Genomic DNA, 19,624 nt, shown 5'->3' on the forward strand with positions numbered 1-19,624 from the left:
TTTATAATCTGTGTAGCAGCTAGCAAGTGCATTGTGCTGCGTAAGATAATATGTTAAATCTTAGAGATGGTCTCTAAGACAGTTCATATGTCTGGTAGTTAGGCATCTTGTAGACACAAACATATGGATGGCTAACTAGACTCAATTACTGGAAGGACTGTTGCTTTCTCTCTACCTTTCTCCAAGTTAGGGATAGAAAGTTTCCATCAGATAGATCTGGGTTTGAATCTCAGATCTGCAACTAACCAAACTCTGATAGGTCAAATCTCAGTTTTCACCTCAGTAAATGGTAACAACAATACCTACCACATAGGGGCATAAGGATTACATGAAAAATGCATGTAAATAGCTTTGCATGGTGCCTGGTCAGAGCACGCATATAATAGTTATTCCTGTTATCATCAGTTTCATGCAAATCTTTTGAACTGAGGAACTATTACGTTTCACTTCTTGGATTTATATTGAGTATAGACAAACTTGATTTTTTTTTCTTTAAATATTTGAAAATCCTGCCCTACAATTTGATGAGAAGCCTGCAAGTGTTTAAATTTTTACTTTTCCATCATGAAGTTTTATGAAATAGTGACTTCTCAGATATGGTTCAGAGCTAATCAGTGGTCCACATGGGTTCTTGGGAACCATGCAAACTATGGATTTCTGTTGCATTGATGTTTCTATTAACATAGCATTTCTGCTTAAGTTTCTGGTATGGATTAATAAACTATTAATGGTGTTAAATGGACACCTGTTTTTCATTAATTGGTAGATCTTCAGAAACTCATCAAAAACTTCCCATTCATTTTGTTGAATGGTTCGGGATGAATGGCCTGAGAGGCTCTTTACTCTGCCAAAGTGGATCATGAAAAATATGGTCAATTTAATTCAACACAGCAAACATACATTGAATTCAGAATATGGGAAAAGCATTGTACTACATATTGTGACAATATCAAGAGATATCCCCTGTGCTGGCCATCTGTTGTTTGCTACCCAGCATCCATTTTCCCTCTGTTTGGGAGTGGGTGGCTTTCACCCATTCCCAGCCATATGGTTTGGGTGGGATTGGCCCCTTACCCAAGTCTAGAGTTGGGCCTTGCTTGGCTTAAGGTACTTGGCACATCCCATCCCCAAGACCATAGTTTTGGATTCAGAGTGGGCATATAACACATGGTTTTAAACAGAATTGTTTCCTGGGGCTTCTTGAAAAATGAAGCTTGCTCTGTTTTTCCCATGGGAACTTCTGGAAGAGACACTCCCTCTTTCCTTGTGCAGTATAATAAGGATATGAGGTATGGGAGAACCTAGAGCTGTGAAGGGGCAAAGCACCACACAGATTCTTAAGATGAAAGGGGGCAATACCAAGAGCCAGGAACTATCTGAGGCCAGCCCTTCTACTGGTCAGGTGAGATGATATATATATATCATGGAGCCCAGCATGGGGCTTGAACTCATGACCTTGAGGTTAAGACCTGAGCTGAGATCAAGAGTCAGATGCTTAAGCAACTGAGCCACCCACATGCCCCACCAGTACATTTCCTTAAGCCAATTGGAAATTTGCTTAAGTCGATTGGGGTTTTCTATCACTCGCAAGTATGAGAATCCACATGTTCTTTGATCTCGCAGTTAGGAAAAAGATTCATGATAGCTGCAACCCAAGTGTTACAATTGTTCTAAAATTCTGATTCAAATGTGTAAGAAAACTTTATACAGGGACTAAAATTATTATGGAAACAAAATTAACCAATGGCAAGTATTTATTGAAATGCCTTGAGAGAAGGGGTCCTATCTGTTGGGTCTCCTAGGACCATTCTTAGCACATAATTAAACTCTCAATAGATGTTGATCGAATGTGTGAGGTTAATACTATGCTAGATGCTGTTTTTCCCACATAAAGGAGGCCTTCCCTTTGCCATTGGGACATTCCTGATTACAGGCTTTACTGGCAATAAACTTTCTTTTAAATATATTTTTATACATTTTTTAATTAATATAATTCTTTCTTTCTTTCTTTCTTTCTTTCTTTCTTTCTTTCTTTCTTTCTTCTTTTCTTTTTTCTTTCTTATACTAGAATTAAAATTTATTTTTTAGGGCAGCTTAGGTTCACAGCAAAACTGAAGGGAAAGTATAGAGAATTCTCATATACTCACTCCCCCTGCACGTGGATGATTTATTTCTTCCACTATCAACATCCTATTCACAGTGGCGCATTTGTTATAATTAATGAACCTACATTGACAAATTATCTTTCAAACCCATAATTTACATTGGATTTCACTCTTGGTGTTGTACATTCTATGGGTTTTGACAAATGTTTAATGATATGTATCTACCATTATAGCACTGTGCAGAATAGTTTCATTGCCCTAAAATTCCACGGTGCTCTGCCCATTCATTTCTCTCTCTCCCCAGCTCCTTGCAGCCACTCATCTTTTTACTGTTTCCATAGTTTTGCCTTTCCCAGAATGTCATATCATTGGAATCATAGTCTTTTTAGATTGGTTACTTTCACTGAGTAATATGCATTTAAGTTTCCTCCATGTCTTTTCATCGCTTGATAGCTGATTTCTTTTAAACATTGAATAATATTCCAGTGTCTTTAAGCACTACAGTTTATCCACTTATCTGGTAAAGGAAATCTTGGTTGCTTCCAAATTTTGGCAGGTATGAATAGAGCTGCTATAAATATCTGTGTGTAGTTCTTAGACATAAGTTTTCAAATCCTGTGGGTAAATAACCAATGGGTGCATTTGCTGGATTGTATGGTGAGAGTTATGTTTAGTTTTGTAAGAAACTTCCAAACTGCCTTCCAAAGTGGCTATGCCATTTTGCGTTCCCACCAGCAATGAATGAGTGTTCCTTATGCTCCTTATCCTTGCCAACATCTGGTGTTGTCCATGTTTCAGATTTTTGCCATTCTAATAGGTGTGTAATGATATCTCATTGTTTTTAATTTGCAATTCCCTAATGGTATATGATGTTGAACAAATGAAATGTGGTTAATGCTCTTGTACTTAAATCTCTCCTGCTTAAACTGCATGATGATGGCTTTGAATTGTAATTGTAGTGGGACTGACATTGATAGTTGGATTTATGTCTTTCCAGCCAGTGGACTTTAATAAATAACATTCAGGAAATTTTCATGTATAAGTCCTATGGTTCTGATATTTCCATCATGTCTCTAGAATCTTCTCGTGGCAAATTGCTGTGTCAAACTGAATTGTGAAAGCGAGTCAGGTTTCTTCTTATTGAGGGCAAAAATTCTGTTTTGTTACGGTATTTTTTCTCCAAGTTTTACTTCTTTAAGAACAGCCTAGGAAGTTAACATTTCAAAACATAGCTAAATGAAAAAGCCCATTTTGGAATGCCAAGCTGTCATAGAGTTATTTTATCTCTCTGATATAACACTATAATAACATTATTTTGTACTTGATACAAACATAAGCACACCAGTTTCTATCATTTTTGCCCTTGGTTTTTGGAGATGGAATTTAGAGGGAAAACACATTTAGATATGAAATATTGAAATCTATTGAAAGTGTATAGAATTATTTAATAGGGCTGCTTGTTTCTTTTAGAAGTGACATCAGGTGGGTTAGCTAACTGAAGCTGCCAAGACTGTATTTTAATGATCTCTAGGGTTTATCTCTTATTTAAATTCTTTGTCATTTAGTCTGCATGTGTTAAATCACTGACACTTGCTAAGTTCTTTTTCAGATTTGTTGGTTGTCTACTGTTTGGTGTTGATCATTTGACCACTTTGATGTGTGATAGGAGGAAGAAAGTAGTTATCTAATTTTCACTGAACAGTCTTCCCTAAGGTATTAAATGTATTCATTCTATATTTTATCTGTCATCAGCTATAGATAAGGAAATGCTCTGATAGAAACTTTAAATTCAGGGCTCCTACTTTAGTCAGCTCTCACTCAGTATTGCAGTGGTAACAGACAACCCCCAAATTTCTGTGGGTTGGACCTCCTAAGAGTTTCTTAAAAAAAAAAAAAATTTATTTTAGAGGAGGTGGGAAGGGCAGAGGGAAAGGGAGAGAAAAATCTCAAATAGACTGCATGCCGAGCACGGAGCCAGATGTTGGGCTTGATCCCAGGATCCTGGGATCATGACCTGAGCTGAAACTAAGAGTTAGATACTTAACCCACTGAACCAACCAGGTGCCCCTCCTAAGATTTCTTTCTTGTTCACTTTGCGTGTAAATATATAAACTTGGTAGCACCTTTGCTTCTGCCTCAAGTATGTTTTTCATTCCAGGATCCAGGCTGAAGAAGTCCCCATCTGGGACATGTCATTCTTGTGGCTGAAGGAAAAGATCTCTTAAAAGACAATCAAAGCTTGCAGTGACTCTTTAAGTTTCTGCTGAGCTGTGGCCATACACCCTCCCCATTCACTTTCCATTGGCCAGAGCAAATCTCATGGCCAAGCCCAGCGTTGGTGTCTTCCAAGGGAGACACTGCAGTTTACAAGGCAATTGATTGGCATGTGTTATTCTCTTACAGGAAAGGGGAGGGGCGATAATACAATATAACATCAGTATAATTTTAGACAGGGCCACTGGTATCTTTTTCTATCATGTCCTGTTCCTCTGATGCTTCTCTGAAACGTCCTTTCCCTGCTCCTCTCACAACACATTCCTCCATCATCCCTGTGTTTTTTGTTGCCAAGTAGACCCACAAAACCTCTCCAGCTTCTCTGCCCAGCTTTTTGTGGCATCTTTATGATACAGTGCCTACATGATTGCTTTAGTCAAAACTGACAGGAAACCACATAGCCTCTGGAGCTGTCACGTGTGATAGTTCTGCTCTGAGCCAGGTAGGGTCCGTATTTGCTGGTTATAGCCATCATTTTTGTTTTATTCCTGGTGATTACTTTGAAGTGAAGTTTTTTTTTTTTTTTTTTTTAAAGATTTTATTTATTTATTTGACAGAGATAGAGACAGCCAGCGAGAGAGGGAACACAAGCAGGGGGAGTGGGAGAGGAAGAAGCAGGCTTCCAGCAGAGGAACCTGATGTGGGGCTCGATCCCACAACGCCGGGATCACGCCCTGAGCCGAAGGCAGACGCTTAACCGCTGCGCCACTCAGGCGCCCCTGAAGTGAAGTTTTAAATAAATCAGATGATTTCTGCTTATATCTATTTGATACATGTCCAGAACCCTTACAAACCTTACTCTTTTAGTCTTGTGTTGCTTTCTAGCACACAGAGCAATTTTTACCTCTGTCATCTCATTTGATACTCGCAAGAATCCTGATGGTGTCAATATTACTGTGAATCCCATTTTACAGGCTGGGAAAAGTTAAGCAACTTATTCATGAGCAAAGGCTAGTGAGCTCTATAGCCAGTACTCAAGCCAGCTTACATAACAATGGATGCTTTTTGTTACTGATAAAGACATACCCTGTTTTTTTTTAAAAAGATTTTATTTATTTATTTGACAGAGAGAGACAGCCCAGGAGAGAGGGAACACAAGCAGGGGGAGTGGGAGAGGAAGAAGCAGGGTCCAGCAGAGCAGGGAGCCTGATGCAGGGCTCGATCCCAAGACCCTGGGATCAGGCCCTGAGCCAAAGGTAGACGCTTAACAACTGAACCACGCAGGTGCCGCAAGACATACCCTGTTTTAAGCATATCCGGAAGAATGCATAACGTAGTATAGAAAATAGAAAAATTGTAAAGAAGTTTTAGATGAAGATCGTTGTTTCACAGGTAGGATTCATCTTAAAATTAAACAAAAAAAGTCTTCGTTTTGAGTGATCTGATAACTGAATACCAGTTTACATACAACTTTCCCCGGGAAAGCAATCATTATATAGATTGGGCAATATGGTTATGGAGTACAACACTCAATAAAGCCGATTTCCCCATCACAGTAAATGGCGTCCCCTCCATACTCTTGCTCGAAGTGGTCTGTCCAGTCTACTTTCTCTCCATTGCCCTGCCCTCCTCCAACCACTACTGCTCTGAACCAGAATTTGGCAGTTGCCCCCTAAATAGCCCTCCATACTCTCCTTGCCTCCTCCAAGCCTTCCATCACTCTAAGACTAGTGGTATTTTCAAAATGTAACTCTGAATTTGCCTGACTTCTCTGTCCCCACCCAAATTCCTTACTACAGCAACAGGGCTCCCATGTGATGTCACCCTGCCAACTCCAGCCTCCTCTTGTGCCATTCTCTCCCTCGCTCTGTGTTTTTAATCTCTTCTCCTCCCTGGCTTCCTGCCCTAGTTATTAGCACTCCCTTCTCAGATCCCGCCTTCCCAGCAGAGCCAGCCATGACCCCCAGACTACAATAACTAGTCCTGTTTCAGTCAACTGCAGCCAGAAACTCACCTCCATAGCCCACCATCACTAAGACCTGTAGATTTTCCTTTTTAAATATCACTGGAAGCTGACTGACGTACATAGGACCTTCCAGCTGCTCATTTTCACAGATGTCTAAGAAAATAATGTTTTTTTGTGGAAGTCCCCACTCACTCACACTGGTCACCATTACAAGGAAATACTCAGGGGTTGAGGAGAAAGCAACCAAGTTCAAACAGGTTTCAAAGCAACCATATTTAAGACAACCAAAGCAATTGTGTTTCAAACACAGTACACCTCCTGTTTTAGACTATAACTGGCTCCCTGTGATAACTGCTAAAATTAATCAAAGTGCCCCCAAAGTGTGACTGCCTTTCATGCTGTGGCCGGACCAGTGGAAGCAGTTGGGATCTCTGTGGTCGGATTGCTAAGGATTGGTCTGTGCTCCATACTGTTGCCGTTGTGTGTTGCAGGGTTGGGTTCTCATACTACTTGAGTATGCTATATGATGGGTCGAATTAACCACAGAGGTCCTGTGGTGGGTAGCTCTCCATGATACAACAAAATGTGTAAGTTCTGTATTTTTGAGGTCAAAGTAGACCAGTCACTTGGCTTGTGGCTCGTCCTCAGGTGTCAGTGTGGCAAGACGGCTTGTGGTACAATGCTCCAGACAGCTGCCTCTTGAGAGATGCTGGTAATTCGCTGTGCCCATGGATTTTGTTGAAGTCAGGTCTGGGCTTGCTCTCCAGGTACCAGACCAGGTTTAATTTGAGCCAGATCTCAGGAGACAGTTTGGAGAGGGTGGGTCACACACCTGCAGCTATCATTTGGGGGTGCACTTTGCCTCTTGCTCTTCTTTCATTCAACTAATAGCTCATTTTAATATTTTTTCCCGGTGAAAATTTTTTTCAAGGAGACTGTTTTCCTTGCCTTCTTGGAACTCACAGAGTGAGAATAGGGGTCCATAAATATCTTGTTTGAGAATTAGAAGATTTTAGAGTGTCTCCTTGTCTGTTTGGGGGCCTGGCAGGAAGCCTCCTATTCACTGTAAATGAATAGATGTTTTGTCTATTTTTGTCTTCCCTTCCTTGTTCTTCTCCTAGGAATGCCCTTTTCTTCATTTTCAGGCTATTGAAGTTTTCTAAGCCTCATTTAATGTTTCATCTTATAGGACACTTCCTAGATTTCCCCCAGTCAGAATTAATTTATTATTTTGTGAAATTTTACTTTGTACATTCATTTAGACTTGTCACATTCCATGCTCTTTTTAAAGTTCTTGTTTACCTACTTTTCTCCCCCAGATTTTCCAATTTTTAAAAAGACTTTATTTAAATTCAATTTGATTAACATATACTGTATTATTTGTTTCAGGGGTAGAATTTAGTGATTCATCAGTTGCATATAACACCTAGTGCTCATTACAGCACATGCCCTCCTTAATGCCCATCACCCAATTACCCTATCCCCCACCCACCTCCCCTCCAGCAACCCTCCGTTTGTTCCTTATAGGTCAGAGTCTCTTATGGTTTGCCTCCATCTCTGTTTTTATCTTATTTTATTTTCCCTTCCCTTCCCCTATGTTTATCTGTTTTGTTTCTTAACTACATAGAAATTATATGGTACTTGTCTTTCTCTGACTTATTTCGCTTAGCATTATACCCTCTAGTTCCATCCATGTCACTGCAAATGGTAATATTTCATTCTTTTTGGTGGCCAAGTAATATTCCATTACACACACACACACACACACACACACACACACACACACACCACATCTTCTTTATCCATTCATCCATCAATGGACATCTGGGCTCTTTCCATAGTTTGGCTATTGTGGACATTGCTGCTATGAACATCGGGGTCCATGTGCCCCTTTGAGTAATTATTTTGATATCTTTTGGATAAATACCTAGTAGTGCAATTGCTGGATCATAAGGTAGTTCTGTTTTTGACTTTTTGAGGAGCCTCCATACCGTTTTCTGGAGTGGCTGTGCTGGTTTGCATTCCTACCAACAGTGTAGGAGGCAGGGTTCCCCTTTCTCTGTATCCTCACCAACATCTGTTGTTGCCTGAGTTGTTAATTTTAGCCATTCTGACCCGTGTCAGGTGGTGTCTCATTGTCGTTTTGATTTGTATTTCTCTGATGATTTTTTCATGTGTCTGTTAATCATTTGTGTGTTTTCTTTGGAGAAATGTCTGTTCATGTCTTCTGCCCATTTCTTGACTGGATTTTTTGTTTTTTGGGTGTTGAGTTTTATAAGTTCTTCATAGATTTTGGATACTAGCCCTTTATCTGATAAGACATTTGCAAATATTTTTTCCCATTCCATAGGTTACCTTTTAGTTCTGTTGATTGTTTCCCTTGCTGTGCAGAAGCTTCTTATCTTGATGAAGTCCCAATAGTTCATTTTTGCTTTTTTCCCCCTTGTCTCTGGACACAAGTCTTGTATGAAGTTGCTGTGGCCAAGGTCAAAAGGGTTGCTGCTTGTGTTTTCCTCTAGGATTTTTAATGGATTCCTGTCTCACATTTAGGTCTTTCATCCATTTTGGATTTATTTTTGTGTATGCTGTAAGAAAGTGGTCCAGTTTCATTCTTCTGCATGTGGCTGTCCAATTTTCCCAACACCATTTGTTGAAGAGACTGTCTTTTTTCCATTGGATATTCTTTGCTGCTTTATTGAAGACTAGTTGACTAGAGTTGAGGGTCCATTTCTGGGTTCCTTATTCTGTTCCATTGATCTATGTGTCTGTTTGTGTGCCAGTACCATACTGTCTTGATGATTACAGCTTTGTAATACAGCTTGAAGTCTGGAATTGTGATGCCTCCAGCTTTGGTTTTCTTTTTCAACATTTCTTTGGCTATTTGGGGTCTTTTCTAGTTCCATACAAATTTTAGGATTATTTGTTCCAGCTCTGTGAAAAATGCTGACGTTAATTTGATAGGGATTGCATTGAGTGTGTAGACTGCTTTGGGTAGCATAGGCATTTTAACAATATGTGTTCTTCTAATCCATGAGCATGGAATGTTTTTCCATTTCTTTGTGACTTCCTCAATTTCTTTCATAAGTGTTCTATAGTTTTCAGAGTATAAATATTTTTACCTCTTTGGTTAGGTTTATTTCTAGGTATCTTATGGTTTTTGGTGCCCAGATTTTCCAATTTTTAAGAATAGGGCTGAAAATTAGTCAAATCCATGCTACCCCCAATGTCCAGTATGAAGCAGCCACATCTACTAGGAGGGCTGTAAATTTGTTGAATGAATTTGAATCTTTAAGGCTTGTTCTTCCATGAGAAGGACATTACACAATTATAATATTCTCCATAAACAGATGGACACTCAAAAAGGACTGCTCTGATGTTCTTTTATCTATCTTGCCATGAATTTGCAATTTCCTTACTACTTCAGGCCAAAACACTGAGTTTCCAAGAATAACTATTTTCCCTTCTCCATAACTGAGCTCAGGAAAAACCAGCCATTCCACTGGACCTAGTTATCTTGTGTAGTGTACTCAGCATAAGATTATGTGATAAGAGTAAGAAGCTAGGCTTCCTCTTGGGTGGGGCTGGCGTATTTCCTGTTTGGAGGCTAAGTCTTCTGTAATCAGAATCAATTTTCTAAAACATACCACATTGAATTGAGCCCCAGAGACGTGTTTTTCTGTTTGTAGTCTTTTCTTTTCCTTTTAATAACAGAAGACATTATAAAAATTCTCACTTCACTATCTTTCTATTTTTAACTTTTCTTGGGGTGAATCCAGTCAGAAGAAACCAAGCTTGGAGTCTCTTTATCAAATTCTTCATAGAAAAAATGATCTCTGAGCCAACACCACAGCAGCCAGCATCTGTTGTCTCTGCAAGGAGACCACAGCAGTAATTATGCTCAGGGTAAGTCGCTTAAAAAATAAATTGATCAATTTAAAAAATTAGGTGTGGAGAATAAAAAGGCACCTGAGGATTTTTACAGTTTTTGTGGTATAATCAGCTGTAGCCAAGAGACTTGCTTTATAATGTGAATATTCTTAGCTTCAGTCCCACGTTTTCTTCAGAATTAAGTATCATAATCCTTTTCATTACTCTAACAGAGTCTGATGACTCTTGTCCTAGAGTGAAGTCTCCCTCCCTTCTCCTCTGTTAATAGTTCAGGACCTAATGTGACAGTAGTACTCTGATTTATGAGTCAAATCCAGGGTAGGCTAAGAAAAATAAGTGGTAACTTAGGAAGACTTTTTATATACCTATTTGTTTTTCCTCTTTATTCCCCTTAAAATGAAAATACTGAGCCTTTCTATTGTACATGTGTGAAGGGAGATAGCAGTGCAATTAATAGGAGGAGCATGATCCTTGATTCAAAATCTCAGCTTCGACACCTAGTAGTTGTGTAAATGTATTTCTCTGCATATCAATATCCTCCTAATAACTACTTTGCAATTTCTCTGGCCATTAGTATAAACAATAGATACTCGAATATAGCTCTTATTGCTATTATTGTCAATTATCCTGACCCACAGAAATACACAAGTTCCTTGAAAAGTATACGTTTTTGGAGAGTGATCAGGGATGGGGTGTTATTATGCTTTAATTTTTTCTTTTTTGGTTTCTTTTCCTTCATTCTGTATATGCATGTGTACATGTGTTTGTGATTATGAGTGTGTGTGTGTGTGTGTGAGTTTCACATAATGTGTGTCGGGCACCATTTCAAGCACTTTGGTAACATTAATGAATAAATCAGATAAAGAATTCTGCCTGCTCATGGAACTTACATGATTGTAGTAGGTATAGCTGGAAGGTGACAAATTCTATGGAAAAATGAAGCAAGGGAAGAGGGAGAGGGAGTCTGAGAGTGGGTTGCACTTATGAATAGGGAGGTCAGGGCAGACCTTAGTGTGATTATGACACTGGTTTTGTGGTCTTAGGGGTTTTTATGTACTCTCTTGGAGAATGGAGAATGGGGAGAAGGAGATGAGAACACGGGAAAGAACAGGAGCATGCTGGTTTGCAGGAGAACATGAGTATTTCCTTTGTGTAACGTGTCAAAACACAACTAATATAGACGAGTGAAGTCTTCCCGGTGGCCTCGTTTTATTTTATTCAATTTGAGCAAAAATCTTCCTTAAATGCTTTTTCTCCATGCCCTGCCTTCCCAAAAGATGGATACTGAATGCAGTCCACTTGGCCTGTGACGGCTGCTGGTCATCACCATGACTCTCGTGTCTGTTACTGAGCTGTCATGGAGCAGGGTCCTCAGGGCCGACAGAGATGCTTTTGGCTATTTGCCTCCACAACGGCTGAGTCCGCAGTGGTTGTGAGCTCTGCATTGTAGCTACTACTCACATACGGCTCTGCAAATGAAAGTAAGTGACATTAAAAATTCAGTTTCTTAGTCACATTCGTCACATTTTTAGTGCTTGATAGCCATATGTGTCTAATGGCTACTGCACTAGCACAGACAGAGAACATCTCCAGCACTGCAGAAACTTCTGTCAGCGTTTGTTATTTTACAAGTTCCTATCTCTGACACGGGGGTTTTTAGTACTATCAGCTCCTAACCATATCTCTCCCTTTTGATTTGTTGTTTCTCATGGTTTATAGGTTTAAATACTAGATTTAGAATTTTGTGTGAAGTAAGGGTAGAGAGGCTCTAACGGAGAGCAGAGGAGCTTTCTTATGTTCACGTCCTTGAGTTTTCATACTTGGAATTTATATTCCTATTCTGACTGCCCCAAGGCCTTTTTCGCTTGGTTATTGTTATGCAGCTGTGCTCTGGGTGGTAAGAGAATCAGACTGCTGAGTTATTATGGGAGAAGTGCTATCAAACTTTAAAGGTAAAATTGCACTTTTATGGAAATGCTTTAGACCCAGTCAGTGGTACCCTACTTGGAGCAATGCTATTCAAGGAGTGTTTATTGACCGACTGCCTACATGTATGCCAAGCACTATATTAGGCCCAGGAGATGCAAACAAAAATGAACATAGCCCCAGTCCCTGAGATCACAGTTTACGTGGTGGAAAGAGTCATAAATAGGCAGAATTTCAGTTGTCCGGTGCCCATGTAGGCCCAGCATACTCTGAAAGCCCCGAGGAGGATGGTTTATAAGCCAGCCTTTCTTGGGGCTGGCAGGGAGGAAATGAGACAGGAGATCAGAGGCCAGGGAATGCTTCTTAAAGAAGAGATTCTTAAAATGGCATCCTGGAGGATAAGTAGGTGTTAGTCACATGATGGAGTTGGGAGAATGAGATCAACAAGACATGATGTACCATAATGTGAACAAAGATGCTGAGGAGTGTCCTGGCACGGTGAGAGCAGGAACTCTCAGTGCATTTTTGATGGAGCTTAGAAGAGAAGGGAGATTGGGTTTGTAGAGAGGGACAGGCTTTGAATGGTATGTTAAAATGAAGGTTTTCAGCAGAGCTGGAGAGGGGCAGGGCTGGGGTGGTGACATAGGCTGATCTGACACCTCAGTAGTTCAGGTAGTTCAGGCAGCTCTGTGGAGGTGAAGTTTGGGGGAGCTGGGCTGGAGCCTGGGGCACCAGTGGTGGTGGGTGGGTGGAAGAGGAGGGAGCCGTAGCAGGCCCTCAGTCCAGAGGTAATGAGGGCCTGATGTGAGAATGTGGAACAGAGGACCTGGGTTCAATCAATGTTTAAGGCATAAAATTATCAGTATTTGAGGATTAATTAGATGTGGGAGCTGAAGGAGAGAAGAGTCAGAGATGACTCTAAGCTTTAAGGAAACCAGTTAATTTGAACTGTTCTTCCATGTTTGCAGTCACAGGTTTTGACCTATAGCTTCTACTAGTGATTTGCATTGGGAATGGTGGTGTCTAGGATGGGTTTTGGCTGTTCAGGACACCGTCACACTCTCATGTGTTAAAAGAACTTGTACCACAGACCATGGTGAAGTACCACCCTCCTATGACTTTAATTCTGCAGCGACCTATGAAAATTTATAGAAATTCAGCTTCATTTCTAGTGGCTGTAATCCAGATGCCAAAATTACCCCAGTGCTGGGACAGCCTTGGGTGGACCCTTGAATCTGTTATTCATTATGAACAACTGAAAACCATCAAAAAAATTCTTGTATTACGCCAACAGTAACACTAATCAAGTATTAAGGTAGGTTTCAGAAAGTTATGAATCTCAAAGTCTGTCTAGCTGAACTCTTACTTGTATGTTTATATGTATGTATTTATCATGTGGAAAAGCTAGTGGCTTCCTTTTTATAATTGTACATTGCTTTTTTTTTTATTATAAATTAAATTCTGAATGTTGGTGGAGACATGCTTATAGATCTGTGGCCAGTCACTTTAAAGTAAAAGTACAAATTGAGTCCAGAAAGGGGAACCAGAAGGAGGAGTGGAGCCAGCCCAAAGGGTCCATTACAATGAGGCCTGTATTGAAAGCAAGAATTCTCTCATACCTGCAGTGCATTTTCAAAGGATTTTCCAAGTAACAGTTAATATTTTAATGACATCTGTTAACCTTCCAGAAAAACCTAGTTCTCTATTTTGCAAGATTAAGGAAGCATGCCAAATACATGTTGATACTTCAGTTTTTACTGACGTATTTCATGACTGCATGGCTAAAGCCACAAAACAGTAGGTGCCGGCCACTTTCTTTTCATAGTTTTAGTCACTGCACCTGGCCTTTGATGCTGAGTATCTTCTCCTTGTCACTCAAATGGCTCCATCAAATTGGATCTTCAGGAGTCTGGCAATTTCGAATGACTTCTTAGAGGCTGTGAAACCCTGTTCCCTAATCAGGAAGATCTGGGCCAGTTTTATAGGAGGAAAGATGACATGTCTCTTCTAAATGAGACAACAGGATTATGGGACAATTACACAACATCTTCAGAAGTTTTATCTGGAGAATAGCGATGTGTTTTGGGGATGGACAAGTACTTTAAGTCGAGAAGCATGGGAAGTTTTCATATTCTTTAAGACTGTTTTGTATAAAGGAGGAAAGAAAACAAGCTGATTTTTTGTAGTTCTTGATAGAGGTTACATTAACTATTTGTCAAAAGTTGGATTTTTGAAGATTCTTGGCTTCTAAGAACATTCGTCATGAACTGCCATTCTTTGTATGCTGTCCATGAAGGTTATTTAACAACATATCAAAATAATTTTATAAAAAGATAAATATGTGTTTCATTAATCCCAATGGGAGCTTTCTGAAGTGCATTTTCTTTATAAATAATTAGTGTCATTCTGTGAAACTCATCACTTCTTAGAGTGGGAAAGAAGGGGTAAAAAGCTATCTTTTCAAGTAATTTGTGATTTAGTACCAGCTGGTCAAGTGAGTTGAAAAACCTTCTGAGTCATACGTCATATTATTTTGAATGCCTTTTCTCTCTCTTGGGAAACTGGCTAACCTCTGCAGTCTTTCTCCCATGGCAGATCATTGTAAGACTTTGATGTCCTCAGACTAGTTTGTCAGATGTAGCAGATAAAGCATGTATGACCTTTTGTGTGCCGATTCAACCTGGCTGGTCGGAAACCATAAGTTAATCCTGTATGACTTTTATTTGCAGGCATTACGGCAGAAGTTCTGGTGGTGACCTCTTTCAAGGAACTGCAGAGAAGGGCCCGAGAAGCAAGAGGGAAGATTGTTGTTTATAATCAGCCTTACGTCAACTACTCGAAGACAGTGCAGTACCGGGTCCGGGGGGCAGTGGAAGCTGCCAAAGTCGGGGCTTTGGCGTCCCTGATTCGTTCAGTGGCTTCCTTCTCTGTCTACAGGTTGGTCATGGTATTCATTTGAAATTCTTTAAAAAACCAGGATTGTCCATGGAAGAGGGGCCCTTATGAAATAAAAACAAACCATTCAAATGAAAATACTGATTGTTTACAGAATTTTCCCCCATTCCATATTTGGTCATTTGTTTGTAACATCTTCTTTGGCCTTTTTAGGATTCCAAGCATTGTTTGTACATTCTTTTAAAAAGCTTTCCACATCCACGATGACCCCATAACATTCCTTATGTAACCAATATGTTATGTATTTTCATTGGAGGGAGAACTGAATTCACGTCTGTGTTTCATCAAAGATTCCTAATGACTTCAGAGGAAGCCAGGCCTTTTCCCATTGTTGCTAGAGAAGTGAAATAACAATAAAGTGGGGAACGTGATGGGAGTTGTCTGTGGTATAGTGGAAAGAGAGGAGGAAGCAGAGGATCTGGGATATAGACCTGGTTCTGCTCCCGAACACATATGTGGCCTTGGGAATGTTCTTAAACTCCTTGGGTCTTGGCATTCTCCTCTGTGAATCAGTAATGATGAAGAATTACAAATTTACAATGTTACTTTGAGAATTAATGAGATGAACTTATGAAAGATACTTGATTTTCTGCAAAGGTCTGTGTAAGTATTTTGTGGCATTTAAGGGCAACATAAGTTTCGTCTTTTTCTTTGCAGTTCTGATTGAGGTACTTGTGAAGTGCTTTATTGACCCTCAGTCTTAGGATAAAATTTAGCATTGCAGTGGATAAAAGTTCCAAGACTTGACCTGTAGACATTTGGCCTAGTTTAATGCTACATATGGTAGTGTCACACATTAAGGGTGAAGTATTTGATATAAACATGGATAAAAGAAGCACCATTCTAGTCACAGTCTGAGCTCCCAAAGATAAAAAAAAAGAGAACACGGCATAAAGAAACAATTGCAGATAGGGTTTTTTTGGGTTCAAGATCAGATTAGTGTCTATTGTAAAGAAAAGTTTATTTATTCTACACGAGTTTTGTTTGGAGCTGGAGACACCGCTGCTTGATCTTAATTAGCATGCTGCACCCTTGAAAATAATATTAGAGAGGGGATACCAGCACATAGGAAACCAAGTCAGAAGGGAGTTGTCCAAAAGCACGAGAAAAAAAGGAAAGGGACATTTTTCTTTTATGTGGATAAGATATCTTCCCAGAGAGGAAGATGGGACATGTTAAAACCACTTTTAAAAGTTTTATAAGACAGAAACTAGTTCCACTGATGTCTTAGTGCTAAAATAATGTTCTTTGTAGAGTCTAAAGGTTTGGGGACTAGTGAAATAATCATTGGACCATATTCTTTTGGATTGTTAATCTTCCCAGAAGGGAAGTCCTAAACTGGCTAGCTTACTTCCCAGAATACCTCAATTGCCCCTTAAAATAACAGACTCCTCAGCAAGCTGTGGCCATTCGCCATGGTTTCACTGGTCATGAGATCTAAATTATGGAGTTAGACTATTACTTTGTGAAACTGGGTGATTGCCAAAAATATTTATTTAAGAACTGCTACTCAAAAGACTAATAAACTCCCAAATGACTTCGTATACTGCAATCTGCCAGGGTTAATTGACATTTTTTTTCTGGTTTAATGAAGACATCTGGAAACCAAGGCTATAACCTAGGAGGCCCAGAAAAATTTTGCCCAGCATAAGATGTAGACATCTATTGTTAGCTTCTAATATTTGGGGTCAATGACTTATAGTGTATATTAAAAAGACATTTTTCTTTTTCTTCATATTTCTAGATCTAGACGGATTATAATTTTTCATTGATTTTTATAGCTAACCATATTTCACCGGACTCTTGACTTTTATAACTTTGTATTTTTGACATTTATAAATACATAATAACATTGTCCTTTACATACTACTTCAGAATCTTTCGCATGTGTCATCTTACTTGTTATGACAACTTAGTGGACCGAGCAAAAGGGACATTATTATTCCCATTTTACAGATAGAGAAATAAAAGTTCGAAGAATTCAGCATATTACCATGTTTAAGTCTTACATCCTGAAAAATAAAACGAGAGTGAAACAAACTCTGCCTCTTTGTCCACTTGTAGCTAGTTGCTCCTTAGAGCTAACTTTCCTTAAAGATTATTTTATGTTCCTGTCTCTAATTCTTTATCCGTCATTCACTCTGCAGACCATTTTAATCTGGCTTTGCTAGTATTGAAATGGAACCTATGAAGGTCACAAAGAGCAGCCCTAGTTGTCAAGGATAACAGACATTTTTCAGGCCATCATCTTAGTTCCCCTCTCTGAAGCTTTTGTCACTGTTGACTGCTTCCTAAATATCTCTTCTCTTTGGCTTCTACGACTTCTTTCTCATATTCTTTTTCTCTTTCTTGCTCTCACCCTTTCCCTCTTTGCCCACTTTCCCTCTTCCTTTTCTGTCTCCCTGGCTTCTCACTCTGAACATTCTCCCTGAGCAGTCCTGTCATGCTTGTGGCTTCAGCCACCATCTCTGCTGGGACACTTTTCAAACCCACCTCTCCTTCCCCTACCGCTGCCTGAGCCCTAGGCCCTTACAGCCCAACACCTCCTGATACATCTTTCGGATGTTCCGTAGCTATCTGCACTTCCGTTTTCTTCAAAACTGAACTCATCTTTTTACCTCTTTATCCTGCATTTCCTCCCTCAGGGAAGAGAGTGTCATCTGTTTTGCCTTTTAAGTTAGATGGTTCTTGAGTACTTTTTTTTCTCTGCCCTTATTTCTGATAATTAGTATGTCTCCTAGGTTCTGCTCTTTATTAGTCATTTCAGCAAACACATATTGAATAGCTCCATTTCCCAACATCACTCCGCATTCTAGTGGTCAGGAGTCACACTTCCCGACGTACCACGTTTCCTCGAGGTTTCATGACTTTGCATATGCTTTCTCTCTTGCAGCCTTCTATCCTCTTCCTCACTGCCTCATACTGTCCTTCAAGATTCATCATAAGTGTTTCTTTTTCTGGGGGCCCTCCCTGATACTTAACTCCAGCCCAGGCGAGCCGCCTCTTTCTGGTATTCCCACATCATCCTGTGCATACTCTGTATAATAATGTCTCAGGGGTAGTTGTGGTTCGTGGTGTGGTAGGGTACACCAGCTGTTGTAACAACTTCAGATCTTAGTCACTTAACACAATAGGAGTTGACTGCTCACATAATGGTTCCAAGAGGGTGTTCAGCAGGTGGCCTTCTGCTCCTTTCCATTTGTGACACCATCACCTCTAAGACCTCAGAGTCCTCTTTTGCATCCAGTTGGCAAGTAAGAAGATAGAGAAAGTCGAAAATCAAACAGGAGGTTTTCCATGGCCAGGTCTGGAGAGGCACAGCTCACTTCTACTCACGTCTCACTGGCCAGAATGAAGTTATGTGGAGGCTGGGAAATTTGGTCAGCCCTTATGCCCTCAGTGAAAGGTAAACTCTCCAGTCCATCCGAATCACCTGACTCCACTCTAAGTTCCAGAAAAACATGAAAAAATATATGTGTATATTTAATATTATATTTAATATATTTAAACATATATTTATATATATTTAAAACTTCTATATCTCCATCATCTAGTATGTTTGTTACATAATAGTCACTCAGGAACTGTTCTGTCGAAGGAAAGAACTTATTTGGAATTGTATAGTCAGTCATGGCAGGGCTTTTATGACAAACCAGGTGACCAGATTCTAAGTGCTCTCTGACCAAACTGCATGGGCTCCGTATAGTAAGCTCAAAACTACTTGAATTTTTAGAGCACTTTGCTCTGTATTTAAGGAAAATATCCAGGTGCCCTATAAGCCAGATAATATCTTTTTTCTGCCACAACATTCATGAACAGTGATGTTTTGAATTGCTAATTGATTAAAACCACTCCCTTCTCTCTAGCAGACATTTCACACATAGTTCTGTGGGGGTGGTGACACAGGATTCCGTTTAGGAGTAGCATAGAGATCAGCAACACTAGAGAACAGAATATAAATTGTAATTAGTTTCTGTTCAGCTTCAAAATCAGAGAATCTGCTGAAGGGCAGAAATTGTATTTGACCAGTTTGCAGTGCAGTTAACAGTATTTGTCAGCCATTTTGGAAATACAACAGTCACATGGTTACATGACAGATGTCTTTAAGAAACATCTGTAAAACGTCCGTTACTTCTTGCCTTCAATATCTCCAGGCTCATTGTTGTCATTGCTCTGTATTGCCATTATTAGTATTCTTGTGCTCAAATACTTCAAAGAGATTTTTTTTTCTTTTTTTTTCAAAGAGATGCTTTTTATGGTGACTTTTCTTTTGTTCACCATTAAGTATCAACTGGGACTCTCATTAGATCTTTTTTAGGTTTTCTGTATGTAAAATACCTTTTGCCTTTGTCATAGGAGGATATTTTAAGGATAAAATTAATTTTTAATTTAAGTTCTGCAGAGGAAACATTTGTCTTACATTATTTCCTAGATTAATTAGTTTTTTAGTAAATATTTATTGAGAGCTTACCAGTGCTCAGAAGTTGCCAAGCCATAGGGTTATTAAAATGAATTAGACATGTTTTTTGTCCCTCAGAAATATTCTATCTGGCTAAAAGAGAGGAGGGTA

General features: G+C 39.5%; 1 protein-coding gene and 1 long non-coding RNA gene across 14 annotated transcripts in view; both read left to right on the forward strand.

Annotated features, from left to right (window-relative positions):
• LOC130542950 (uncharacterized) overlaps positions 1-10,186 on the forward strand; it is a 32,653-nt gene extending 22,467 nt beyond the window's left edge. The window contains exons 2-3 of the long non-coding RNA XR_008957881.1: positions 3,715-3,818; positions 10,062-10,186. This is a non-coding gene — a long non-coding RNA (uncharacterized LOC130542950). The remainder of the gene's footprint in view (positions 1-3,714; positions 3,819-10,061) is intronic.
• CPQ (carboxypeptidase Q) overlaps positions 1-19,624 on the forward strand; it is a 440,125-nt gene that overhangs the window by 124,636 nt on the left and 295,865 nt on the right. For all 13 annotated transcript variants that reach the window (XM_057308086.1, XM_057308090.1, XM_057308083.1 and 10 more), the window contains one exon: positions 14,829-15,036. In XM_057308086.1, the coding sequence (XP_057164069.1) occupies positions 14,829-15,036 (208 nt within the window). The remainder of the gene's footprint in view (positions 1-14,828; positions 15,037-19,624) is intronic.

The sequence above is a fragment of the Ursus arctos genome, unplaced genomic scaffold, assembly GCF_023065955.2.
Source record: "Ursus arctos isolate Adak ecotype North America unplaced genomic scaffold, UrsArc2.0 scaffold_6, whole genome shotgun sequence".
NCBI lineage: Eukaryota > Metazoa > Chordata > Mammalia > Carnivora > Ursidae > Ursus > Ursus arctos.